This window comes from Kogia breviceps, chromosome 9 (assembly GCF_026419965.1).
Source record: "Kogia breviceps isolate mKogBre1 chromosome 9, mKogBre1 haplotype 1, whole genome shotgun sequence".
NCBI lineage: Eukaryota > Metazoa > Chordata > Mammalia > Artiodactyla > Physeteridae > Kogia > Kogia breviceps.
The window spans coordinates 41,541,875-41,555,201 of record NC_081318.1 but is presented as its reverse complement, the minus strand read 5'-3'; the positions used below and the strand labels follow the sequence as shown (position 1 = coordinate 41,555,201).

The 13,327-nt window shown below is 37.5% G+C and overlaps 1 protein-coding gene across 7 annotated transcripts in view; it reads right to left on the bottom strand.

Annotated features, from left to right (window-relative positions):
• The window catches only part of MATCAP2 (microtubule associated tyrosine carboxypeptidase 2), an 86,994-nt gene that overhangs the window by 47,715 nt on the left and 25,952 nt on the right, over window positions 1–13,327 (bottom strand). For 3 of the 7 annotated variants that reach the window (XM_059073669.2, XM_059073665.2, XM_059073666.2), the window contains exon 2: window positions 8,312–9,009. In XM_059073669.2, coding sequence (XP_058929652.1) covers window positions 8,312–9,009 — 698 coding nt within the window. The remainder of the gene's footprint in view (window positions 1–8,311; window positions 9,010–13,327) is intronic. The other 4 variants (XM_059073670.2, XM_059073671.2, XM_059073667.2 and 1 more) reach the window with 3 other exon arrangements.

The following is a 13,327-nucleotide window of genomic DNA, read 5'->3' as shown; positions in this document are numbered from 1 at the left end:
AACTTAGCCTTAAAGAAATTTTATATCAAGACATACTGCTATCAGTGAAGGCACTTGATTTCCAATTGTGTTATTTCTATCAAAAAAGGAAAATGAACACTTGTCTTGCTTTAGAATACGTGATTTTATGTATTTATTATGCATGCATTTTAATATATAAACTCTAAAACCAAGACATTATTTCCTGAGGACCACATTTAAAAGTCTTTATGTTATGCTATCATTGCCCTCAATAAAACAGAGCTTATGTTTAATACATCTGGTCAATCAGAGGTGGCAAACTGGCAACCCAAGGGATGAATGTGGCCCACAAACAGGTTTTCATTGGTCTGAACAACCTTTGTTTGAATTAGCTGTCAACATTTACAAATTAGAAGACTTGGTATAAAATTCAGGTTACTTACCTTCTCTTAAAAATTCTGAGGGTATGATAACACTAGACCCAAACTGTAGCCCAAGTTAGATAACTGCTGGTTTTTAGTTTCCTACTGTGCCCAGCCAGCTCCCTGCAATCATTTATGATCCCTACTCAAATCCTATAGGTATGTGACCCTTGAGATGCCCTAGCTATATAAAGTTTGCTAACTAGGAAGAAAATCAGAATTTCCTAACATAATAAAGTTGGCCCATCTTGGTACTTACTTTGAATATCTGAACTCTATAAATGAAAATGCAATGCTATGCCACAGAATGTTATGCGTTACGTTGTTGCAATGCAGGAAAAAAGTTGACGTCAGAGTTCTTTTCTCTACCTCTGAGATTTTACAATAACTCTATCAAGTACCTTTGATAGCATGGACCATTAACTTCCATTCAGTAATAAAGAAATTTAGGATACTCTAATTACATAAGCAGAACAGTTTTTTTAGTTAAGTAGATGTAGGATATCTTAATATCAAGTAATACCCTAATTCTTAAATAATATGGTTATGATGGAAATGGCCTTTTTGAGAGACATCAAATACCTTTAAGAAACGAACTTTTTCTTGCATCTTGCTTTCCAACTATACTGTTTCACTTGTGGACATAACTTTTTATAAGAAATCAAGTTTACAACACTCAAAGTTTTATTAAGACAATATGCTTGAATTTGGTAAAATTATGACTTTTTATGTCTCCAAGCCGTTGGAACCCTTGCTTGCTCTGAGTCATACAGCACTCCTGATGACTACTCTCCTTCCCAGAAGGTGCCTTGTCTGTACTTTGCCCTCAAGATGCTACTGGACTTTTGGTGACAAGAGTTAATTTTACAAACCAATAATGTTAATGTGTAATACCTTAGTACTAAGTTTCAGTTTCTCACATTGGGGAAGAATAGACAGGTTGCCAGAGAGTCCATAAGCAATTTACATTTTTCTATATTAAAGATACATTGTGAAGTTAATGTGACATTCACGTGAATTTAAGATAAAACATTTTTTTGCCCACACCCTGATTTCCTTGGTTATTCTTTACATTTCTGCTGTTAGGTTACTGTCTTAGTAACCTTAGTTTGAAAAGTATACTCCTGAATTGTCAAGGTCAATAAACATTGTAGGAAGAACTGCATTGAAATGGTTTTTTCCACTAGGTTTTATAGTTAGAGAAACAAGTTTCACTTAATTTGGAAAGTTAATTTTAACAAACCAAAATGTTTGCCAATTATTGGGTTAATAAAGCACTGATGTCTGAAGTAAAAGGATTTTCAGTTAACACAGCTGGCAGAAACTCTGAGCTTTTCTGTGATTAACATGTAACATGGAAGGATAGCTAAATGTTTTTACAAAATACATGACAACCGGATACATAATATGACTTGAAATGGAATCTTGATTAGCCATAGTATTTTGGGGCCTAGAACTTAGGAGAGATGTGTGTGGTCCTAAAAAGGGCTCTCAAGGATCATTTAGTCTATTTCCCTCTCTCTCTCTCTCTATATATATATATATAGGGAAAAGTTTACATGAGTACATAGCATGGGGGCAAAAATAAAAATAGAAACAGACATTCTGTGACATAGTGTGCAAGGGAAACCTCAGAGATCGAGTCCATCTCTCTCCTGTAAAGCAAGAGTCCTAAAAATCAATCATAAGTCAAAGAATATTTTTTAAAAGAAGGCAATTCCTGAATTTCTTAATTACATTTACAAGTCTAACAAACCTCTTATTTAAGACAGTTAATTCTTACAAACAGCTATAAGACCCATTTCTCTATTGGCTAAGAGGGTTATATTTCAAGATATTGTAAAGATTAACAAGAACATCTTTAAGGAGTGCTTTGATATGCTAAGATGGAAAAATGAAAAGGATTTTTTTTTTTTTTTTTTTGCGGTACGCAGGCTTCTCCCTGCTGTGGCCCCTCCCGTTGCGGAGCACAGGCTCTGAACGCGCAGGCTCAGGGGCCATGGCTCACGGGCCCAGCCGCTCCGTGGCATGTGGGATCCTCCCGGACTGGGGCACGAACCCGTGTCCCCTGCATCAGCAGGCAGACTCTCAACTACTGCGCCACCAGGGAAACCCAAAATATTTTACTGTATGTTTTTGACATCGATTCTTTTGCAAATATATCTGCACATTTCTTCTAGTAACTACAAGTCTAACATCTGTTCTTCTTCACACTACCATTCCTCAATACTTAATCCCCCATCTTTCCTAACTGCGTCTTTTCCTCCAGAGGTTACAATATAAGATGCCTGGAACCAAATAAAAGATTTCAAAAAGCTTTCTTCTTTATAAATCACTTCAGTGGATTATTTTCACTTAGATGGTGGACTTTAAACATCACTTCCTTCTACAATCTCCATTTCATGCCACTGTTTGTGGCTTTTGCTATTACTGTGTTTCCTACTTACTATGGCTGGTATAGCATTGCCACACCAGGAAAGCTAAGATGACTGCCCTGATGAGAACTATTTGATAGGGAGGGAACAGGGAATAATCGTTCCATTTTAGCTAATCCATAGAAATATTTCCTTCCATGAATATGGGTAATCAAAAACTGACTGTATTTGCAAATAACTATTTTGAAAAATATAAAGTCTTAGGAATAGGAAAACAATGGATACACTACTTCACTGAAGAAATTTTTGAAAGCTCTTAATTATTTTGTTTCAGTTGAAAATATCTAATTTTATCTTAACCCTCTTGTCAATACTTGGTTGTGTATACTGCACATGAAACAGAAAGGAAATACATGAAATGCAATGATGAGGACAGTGGTCAACAGAGAAAAGGTATATATTGTGGGAGCTGTAATGGAAGGGATGTTTCTGCTTTGTTCCCTGGCAGAGTCAAAGGGGCATGAAGAGAGAAATTAGCCACCTACAACGTGGACAGCCTTTTGGGGGCACCCTTGTATTTGCTTCTTTCAAATATTTACTCAGTTTACAGACTAGGCATCCAGTTTTAACTTTGCTACTCTTCCTAAGGCACTAAATAACTGTACTATGAGCTGAGATTGAAGCTGTAGCTGAAAGATGAGGATGGGTGCTTGAACAGGAAGAAGGTAAATACACTTGTCTTAAAGCTTCCAAAAGACAGTAATAAATAATCGCTATTTCATAGGTGTACCACAAAGAGCCAAAAAAAAATCTTCCAAGTCCCTATAATCAGCTTCTACCAAAGTCATCCTTGCCAGCTAAGTGAGGCTCTTTTGACCTGGTACCCTTTGAGTGCAGGGGGTGCACTGAGGTTAGAAAAGCTTGGTTGAAACCATTTTGTGAAACAGTGGTATGCTGGAGTCTGGCCATGCTGTCTTGTCAGAGCTGACTGAATTTTTATTAATTTGCATGACAGTGATGTTACATTGCTTGAAACTGGTCCTGGTGGAAGTATTTATATTTATACCACAGAAGAAACGGAGAGCTAGTTTGCCAACATACCTTTGTGTGGAAGACAATGGAGTGCTTGAGAAAGACTCCTGGTTCTGCAACTTAAGATCCAAGTCAAGAAACTGACTGCACTTCCCTAGATACTACTAGTATTGTACCTCATAACAGGTGAAAAGTACGCAGCATACAGAGTATCGAGCAAATATTAAGCACTCTATCAATGTTAGTTATAATTTTTCATATATAGATAGTTCATATGACTTTGTCCTTAAATTTCAAAGCAATTTTAATGGAATAACAAAGGTGCAAGGGTCCTGAAAAAATGGCAGTGTGAACAATTTCATAATAAAACAAGTATGCTTTTTTTGGCATTCTTTCTCAGCTACCCTCCATGCAACATTTCTAACTTAGCATACATTTAATTTACTTGAACTTCTAAGACAAATATCATACAACTAAAAAGTATTAGAGGAGTACTGTATTATAATGCCAAAGAAGAACCCCATGCTTATGGTAAACATCAACTCTATTGTATGAATGTAAGGCCCAGGCTCAATTTGTGAATGGCACCCCTTGGAATGGTGCAACACAATAGCCCTTTACAAAGCTGTAAGAAGCCAGACCTTGTAACTGATCAGAGATTTTTCTTCTTTTTCTAAAATCTGAAGGTAAATGCCTTTAAAAAAAAAAAATCAGGGCTTCCCTGGCGGAGCAGTGGTTGAGAGTCCGCCTGCCGATGCAGGGGACGCGGGTTCGTGCCCTGGTCCGGGAAGATCCCACATGCCGCGGAGCGGCTGGGCCCGTGAGCCACGGCCGCTGAGCCTGCGCATCCGGAGCCTGTGCTCCGCAACGCGGAGAGGACACGACAGTGAGAGGCCCGCGTACCGCAAAAAAAAAAAAAAAAAAGATCAACTTAAGCCCACCACTCCCCATTTCTTATATCCAGGAAAGTCTGGAGGAAACAAGCAGCAGCTTCAAATGAGTCTTCTCACAATGAAGTCACAGAATGCAATAAACTTCTCCAGCAACTGAGTTGTAAGAACATGTAAAGATTTGTCTACCAAGGAAACTTATTACACACTCAGTACCCAAGGTTTTTATTAACGGCTGGTCGCATAAGCACCCCTATGCCTAGCACATTCTAAAATTCCAGACCCCCTAAAGAAAAAGAAGTATTTAACATAAAACATACTGTTGGCACAATTTAGGCACAGCAAGCTACTCTTATCATTTAGGGAAAGTTTTATTTCAGTGTAGGAAAGTGTTTACCAGTCAAGTTCCCAGACGCCAGGCTCAGGTTAATCTTGCAAGCAGGCCTTTCTAAGGATAACAGTCTCAGGCGTGTTCTGTTAACTCCTTCTGCACCCCTTTACCTTTTCTTCCCTTACAGACAGAGGGGTAGCCTCAGCCCAGGGTCTCTACCCAACACCGCAAAGTCTTCTTCTCTCCCCATTTACCAATCACTAATGATCCCCACTGCTCCAGTTTTGTTAACAAATAAGAACATAATTCAAACTTTACTTTATCGAGCCAAACAAAAGTTGACTTATTTCCCATATGTTATTAAATATCACTCTACCAATCAGGGCTTCCAATTAGCAGGATCCTAGCCATAATCTACAATGAGACACGATTCCAGCCAGAGGTGGAAAATCAGTAACTTAAACTACCCATTGGCTTTATCACATAAATATGTAATTTCCATTTGACTGTTGGAAATACTGCCAAGGACTCCCAACACTGCCCTGAAGACCCTTCTCATCTCTCACTTCCAATCTTGTTCAACAATGTGCTGGGTCTAAGGCCATATGGATTTTACATCTAGGTTTCCCAGGATGGTCAGCCAGAGAAGTAAGGCAGAAAGTATACTGGCTGCCAGTTGACTGCTCAAATGTAACACTAAGGATTTACTTCTGACCCACTAGTGAGCAGGCACCTGACGCTGGACAGCTTTCAGCATTCTCTCATCCCAGATCCCGTCTTTAGCACCTGGGAAGCACTGCACTCTTTCCTGCAAAGGTCCACAACCTCAGAAAACAGACATTTTCAGTCTCTGTCCCAACGGTTGGGGAGCTGAGGCCTACCATGGCTGCCAGCAAGAGGCTAAGCAGGGTTCAGCAGGCTCTACCTGGAGTTATATTCAAGTCCTGCAGCCCATGCTAGATGCTCTGAACCACCTAAAAGGCCTAAGTGTCTCCTGAGGAACCTACTGCCTGGACCAGAAAAAAACTGAGTTCTAGAACTCCTTGACATTGACAGGGCAATCAATTAGGAATGACCAGAACCTGAGCACTACTTAGTTCCACTATGGTAGACTTATCTCTGCATGGATTTAGCATTGTTCTGCCTATCTGTACACTAAAGAGGACCGCGGTCACTCTCCAACAACAATATAGATTGCCTGCCTTGGAAAGATCCAGATCATGAAACTTGAGAGACTGTCAGCTAGGGATTGGCAAGGCCTCAAGGGTGGAGGCCAGCGATGAATGGGCTACTCAGCCATCCTGGCCTCTCTGCGCAGCGCATTTCTGAATCCTGAAACCAGCCCTGAAGCTGCTGCTTTAGCTTCACAGCTGGGGAGGGGAAGGATGTATCATGTCAGAATTCATTCAGATGATAAGTAGGAACTTAAGCATATTTTATGGGGGTTTTGTTCTGATAAATCTCCCTTATTTGATTAAAGTGGTCTGAAAAGTACATTTGGCATTTGCTGCAATCATTCTCCCAAATGGTGGCATTTGAAGTACCAGCCAGCTAGGATCGCTAGTGCTGTTTAGAAGCCTCAAACAACCCAAGCATCAGAAGCTGGAATTGGGTTAAAATAAAGATTGTAGAGCCAGAAACCAAGCACTGTCAATTCTCAATCTTTGGAGCTGCTGATGCTTCCTAACTCCCATCCAAGAAAATGAAAGAGCATTCATTTTGACCTAATGGTGGGAAATCCCTTTCCCAGCTGGTAGGGCTTGCAGTAGGACTCCAAATTAAAGAAATCTGGTAAAGAAATCTCAGCTGTCTCTTTCAGCATTAAGGGGGGAAAAAAACAAATAGCACTTTTATAATTACCATAAATTTTAAGTGAGTGAAAGCCCTATTCAATCAATTGCAATTCCCACACCAAAAAAAGAAAAAAAATCATAAAATCACTGCCAAAATAATAATAGCTGACCTTTTTATTAGTGTTTAGCACAATTTCATATTTCAATAAAAAGGGAATGTAATACACACTACTATATATAAAATAGGTAACTAATAAGGACCTACTGTATAGCACAGGGAACTCTACTCAATACTCTGTAATGACCTATATGGGAAAAGAATCTAAAAAAGAGTGTATATATGTATATGTATAACTGACTCGCTTTGCTGTACACCTGAAACTAACACAACATTGTAAATAAACTATACTCCAATTTTAAAAAGGGGGGGCTGTACCTTCAAAAAAAAAAGCAGCAGTAGAAAAGGTTTCTTCTAACAAAGGAAAATAAATAGCAAGATTAAAATTGTTTTAATCTTAGAATAAGCTTTACATAATGGCTTTAAAAGACTGGTCAGATTCCATGTAATTTATAACAAACAATAAAAAATTTGCTGGCTGCAAGTCCAAAGAACTTGCACTGCAGCAAAATGCTAAAATAGGGCATTTGCCACAGGCAAATGGAATCACGCAGCTTCACCTAGCCTACAGACAGATTTTCAATCACTGACAAAGCCAAGTTGAACCTAATGCATTACAAAAACCTGTACAAAATTAATTTAACCAAATGTAGTCTGCTTTTATGATCTCAACTCTGTGCCCTGAAGGTAAACATCAGCCAACTTCTCCTCAGATAAAGTGGATTTTGAAGTTTATTAAGACCTTAACACACAAAACTGGGTGCTAAGTATCTAAACTGAGCAATTTGGAAAGTGTTGCTTATATCATCCACATCGTGATTTGCTAACCTTGAAGATAATTTTTAAAATTCCATTATTTTCTCCTTTAAATGAGTACTTAAATATTTGATGATTATTAACAATTTCAGTAAAGCATTAAAAAGTTCTTTGGTAAGTATCAAGCCTAGTCCCCAAAATGCTCTTAGGGCCTAAGCAAGCTGAGAATGTAATATAACAGGGAGAACCGGAGATACTGCATGCTTCATCTAACGCATTCAAAATCAAAAAGAAAACAAACACTTGTCTGCGGGCTGAGGAATGGGCCGTAAGTTTGTAACTCCCAAATGAAAGCTTGGAACCAGAATCTGAAGCTTTTTCCTAATATAGTTGCTTCCTGACACAACGTCTATATAATAGATTCTTTATAGATTTTGATTAGTGCAAAGTAGTTTACATATGAACTGTGACACTCACCTGGAGATTTCTTGTCACATATTTACATGTCCTGGATGGGAGTTAACTATAAATAACTGGAATATTTTAAAACAACTTTTTTTGGCTTTCTATACGATGGCAAATAATTGTTTTCATTACATAAAATGAAATACCACTACTGAAGTAGCATTTTACCTGCTTAAGAAACCGGTCAGTTGCGTTGCTGTGCTTGGCTAACACACTTGGCAGAGAAGGATTAGCATATTCAAACTGAGGATTGTAGGTATAGTCAGACTTAAAGAATCTCACTTTTTCTTTCTCCAAGTTGGTGGGCTTTATAGCACTCAGTATACAAAATTTCTTTCCAGAAAAGTCATCTCCTTTTTCAAAACTTCCAGACAGCTGAGGCTGTGGCTTTGGCTTTGGAAGAGTGGAGAAATGGCGTCGCTTGACCTTTCTTTCATTTTTGGGTTTAGGTGTCAGTACTGTGCTGTTTCCTGTAACAGAGATATCATGTGTAAACTTTACAGGACTTGACACTGAACTAGTGACAAAAACAGCAGGCTGCCTTTCTAGGCAGTACCAAGTATCACTGCTCATCACAGGCAATGGGGCTTTCATCTTGCGAAGATCTTTACTACGTGAAGAGCTAGATTTGCTGGGTTTTCTACATCTTTTGGAGTAGGTGGAAGAAGACTGTTTTTGTGAATGATGCTTTTTCTCCTCTTTGCTCTGTAGTAGGACATTGTAACTACTGGTTCCAGTTGTGAAAATGTCCTTTAGTATTCCAGGAGATAAATGTGAAATGCTTCCTTTGCTGTCAATGATCAAGGACTCTTCTACAATTAGAATAGACTTCTTAGCAAGTTCTTGCTCAGGCCAGTGAAGCTTTTCTGTGTTAATAAACAAAATCAAAACAAAAGAAATAACAAAAGATACCAGATGAAGCAAATTGCTTATTATATGAAAAGTATTCTGAAGGTTCTGTAAACTTTATAATTTTGCAACAAACAAAAAGACTATATTACTAAACTTTGGTCAAGCTAGACACGGTCACTTCTGTAAGAATGTACATATGCTAAATTATCTATAAAAATCCTCAGCTTCAAACCATTTAGATGACCAAAGTCTAATCTAGATGTGAGATAATATACATAAATAATCTGAACACTCAACTCTACCAAGAATGTGGATTTCATAGAAAGGATATAGTTTAATAGTATTACCAATATCAAAGTAAAATGCAAGGCATTTTCAAAGCCAATAAAATCTTGCAATCTGACACTATATATAAAGGTAGCCATCAGTAAAAGGACAACACTGTCTTACGTATCTCAAAAAAAATTTTTTTAATTAAATAAGTGATATGTGCACATTCAAGCATGTTTTAGTAATGTCACTCAATATTTATTAGTTGCTTTTCTTAATTTTAGGCTACAGGTTAAGATGAAAGAAAATCAAGTTTTTTCTTGCCAAGACTTAAAAATATAATTACTATGTAAGACATCAGTATATCAAACGCCAAATTAAGGAGAGGCCAGTTTTGCCTTTAGATCTCAAAAGTGCTTTAAAGAGGTAAGAATAACTTGAAATATTATTGCTTGTGTACTGTTTTAAAACTGTGTTGATTTGCATTCTTTCATTCCACAAATACAGGAATACTGCTAATAGGTACATGGATCTGAAAAACATCTGTATAAATACATTGTTCTTGCCTTCAACCAGCTTCTAATCTGGCTCTGAAGGTAAGGCAGTCCTATGAAGATATGATACTAATACGAGGTAGTATAAGCTTAAATGTGAAAAACAAAAGATACAGAAAATAACCTAGGGTTCAGGGAAGGAAGAGAAACATTTGAGAGGATTTCAGGTAAACCCGTAAGAGCTTTCAGATTCAATTCTAAACTGACAAAGTGTTTTTGTTTTAAATCCTGTTATTTGAACTCCTATCTGACCATGTCTGCTTATAAACCTTTTCTAAATCCTTTCTGCAAATGTGATACATGATTCTCTCAACCACCTCTCTTTTCTAAGTCTCATGGATCCTTATGCCTCTAGCCCTCAACCTCTGGCTCCTACTATGGAGGCAATTTCAACGCTAGCTGACTTGGACAGCTGCCTTCCTTGCCAAGAAAGAGACTATTTAATTCCATTTTTTAAAAAAAACTTTATCCACATAGATCTGTAGCTCATTCACTCAAGATTAGACATTAAGGGATCCTTTCTATAATAAGTAGTAATAACTAATAATAATAGCCACTATTTGTTGACACATTTATGTGAGTTTGGGATTTCACCAAAAACTGTGCATGTTATATCACTTAAGCTTCAGAAATGTTAAGTAATGTGCTCAAGGTTATACAACAAGAAAGTAGTGAACAGCAAACTGTGATTCAAATGCAGATGTGTCTGATAACAGAGTCCATGCTCATTCTATTGTATAAGGTCATTCATTCAATTATCAACAGACATTCAGTATTAAGTCTGCTACACGCACAGCACTACATCTTTTCTTCCTCTGTACAAACACAGCACCCTAGTAAGACACAGTAATCTGAATAACTGATGTATTCAATACTAAAATAGGTACCAGGACCATGTGTTATTCATCTTTCTCTTTCCAACATCTAGCATGGTATCTGGTAGACATTCAATAAATGTACACTGGATAAATAAGTGAATGGCATGATCCTAAACATGCCATTCTCTGACCACTTTAGATATACAGGTATTTGTAGTTCTGGAACCATTCTATATTCCTATGAGGAGATGACTGTAGAAGTGGAAATATAACCTGGAAGACCTTGAACCAGTGGTTCTCAAATGAGAGCAACTGTGCCCTCCAGGGGACATTTGGTTGTCACAATGAGGGAGGGATGCTACTAGCATCTTGTGGGTAGAGACCAGGGATGAGGTTAAACATCCTTCAATACATAGGACAGCCTCCTACAACAAAAATATTCATCCAAAAATAATGCCACAGTAGGGAAACCCTGCACTAAAAGTTTTTAAAGCCCAGAAGTCTTAGGGTTTAGGGTAAAGAAACAGTATGAGGTCAAAAGTAGATAATAAACACCCAAATATGTAGGGTACTTAGAAGTCCTTCTAGTTAACATTTTCTAGGCCAACATATGAAATTTGAATTCTGCTGTCTAAAGGTAACATGAAAGTACAAACTTGCAGGGACTAAATAAAATGTCTACTACATGGACAAGCTGAGAGACAGGAACTAGACTGCACAGGGTCATGTTGAAGGTTGATTGTACAAAGAAGCCATTCAATAATGTGAATAAACAGAACAAACAAAACTTTCATCAATGGCTGGTAAGTCCCAGGTCCTCAGGGGTTTCATACTTAAGTGTTGCCAACTGATAGTCAAAATTGGGTAGGATGGGCAAACATAGGCTAAGGAACACAAGCTTGCAGACCAAATGCCCAGGAACAATGTCGGTTTCCCTAACAAGACACCACAAGTTTAGGAGACAAGAGGTGATAATGAAAGTCAGACTGAAATGGACACTGAAAGGAAAAGAGCAAGAGAACTGAGATAAGAATAAGGGTATCACAAACCTAGAAAAGTTGGGTAAGGACTAGGCACAGCCAGGAAGGTAAAAGGAGGTAATCAGGTTTTTCTCATTTGGTCTTCATAATAAAAAGGGGGAAGTTACCTCAAATTAAAATCAGTTAACAAAACTACTCTGAAGAATTCCTAATTTGGGTGGTTTATTACAGGTATATTGATTAAAAAAAAAAAAGAATATTTAATGTAAAAAGTGCTTTCTTTGGTTCCTAAGACTCAGTAACTCTGTTGATCAAAGAGCTGCGTTCATAGAATTTTCTGTTGTTTTGTCATAAAGCATCTAAATTCATAATTCTGTCCCATCTCAAACAACCTATACACTTCAGGATACTTAAACAAAAGTCCTAAACCAGCTGCCAAAACACTCAAGGAGGAATGGGGGGAGTGGGAGAGAAATTACAGTGTGTGTATGACAGAACCCCTTCCCCCTCCCAGGAGTTGCAGCATTTCAGTTGACTTGCTAATTATCTACTGGAGAAGTTTAGCATCAGTCCTTTTTAAGCTCCATCTGCTTATAAGTAGTCTGGGAGTACTAATGGTGTATCTATTTAGTAAATGTCAATCCTGCCAAATGCTGATATCCCATGAAGTTCATAAATGTGGGGCAGGTGGACCTTCAAACAACTTTTACAAGATAGATATAAATTAATTTCTCAGAGTCATGCTAATCTTATTTTAGTTGTATTAAGTATTAGAAAACCTAAAATACTGTTTTTGTCATTTTAAATACTACTACTGTTTAAGAAAAACAGCCTTTAAAACAGGCTTAAGAACATAATAAAAGGACAAGAAGAAGAGTTCAATGAAGAACATCCTATTCTCCTAACTCCATTTTTCCTGAAAAATCAAAATTTTAGGCATAAGCAGGCTTCTTTGGGGGCAAGTGTAACTCATTTTCTCTCATAAAAGTAATAAAATAAATAAAAATCATACTCTCATATTAAAAGTCACTATTTAATGTAACATTTTAGCCACCAGCAATCTGCTTCACTATAACCTTGGAGAAAATGAAAATAATTTGTTGATCAAAGAAGTCATTCACCCCAAAATGATTACCCATATTGAGGGAAAAAAGGAAAATAATATTACATTAAAATTGATACTATATTCACAAGTGGATAACTATACTGAAATTACCAACACAATGAAAGCTGAATTTGTATCTAGAACAGGAGTAAAGAATACCAGGATTCCTGGCTTCCATTCCCAACTGTTTCAATAACCTCTCTGTAATAGTGGCTTCATCACTAAACCCATCAGTGCCTCCTGATCCTCATCTAAAGGAATGGAAGAAAGAGGGGAACACTGCTCACTAAACTCTTAGTGTTTCACAACTGAATAGGTGAGGTTTCACAACTGAATAGGTGAGGTTTCACAGTAGTTACAAGATCTCTGGCTGAAAGGAAGATCAGATCATCAGAAACAAAGCCTGCTGGAAAATACCATTCAACCAATTTTGACCCATAAAATGGCAATTTCATATGGTTCACTTATACTTATGAAACCTGTATACCACAAAATGATAGGTTGCTTGATTACAAACAGAAGAAGAGGCAAAATACAACAATTCCCAAACAAGATAAACACTTTAGTTTTACCAAGCTGTTCATCATTACTTAAATGATCTAACA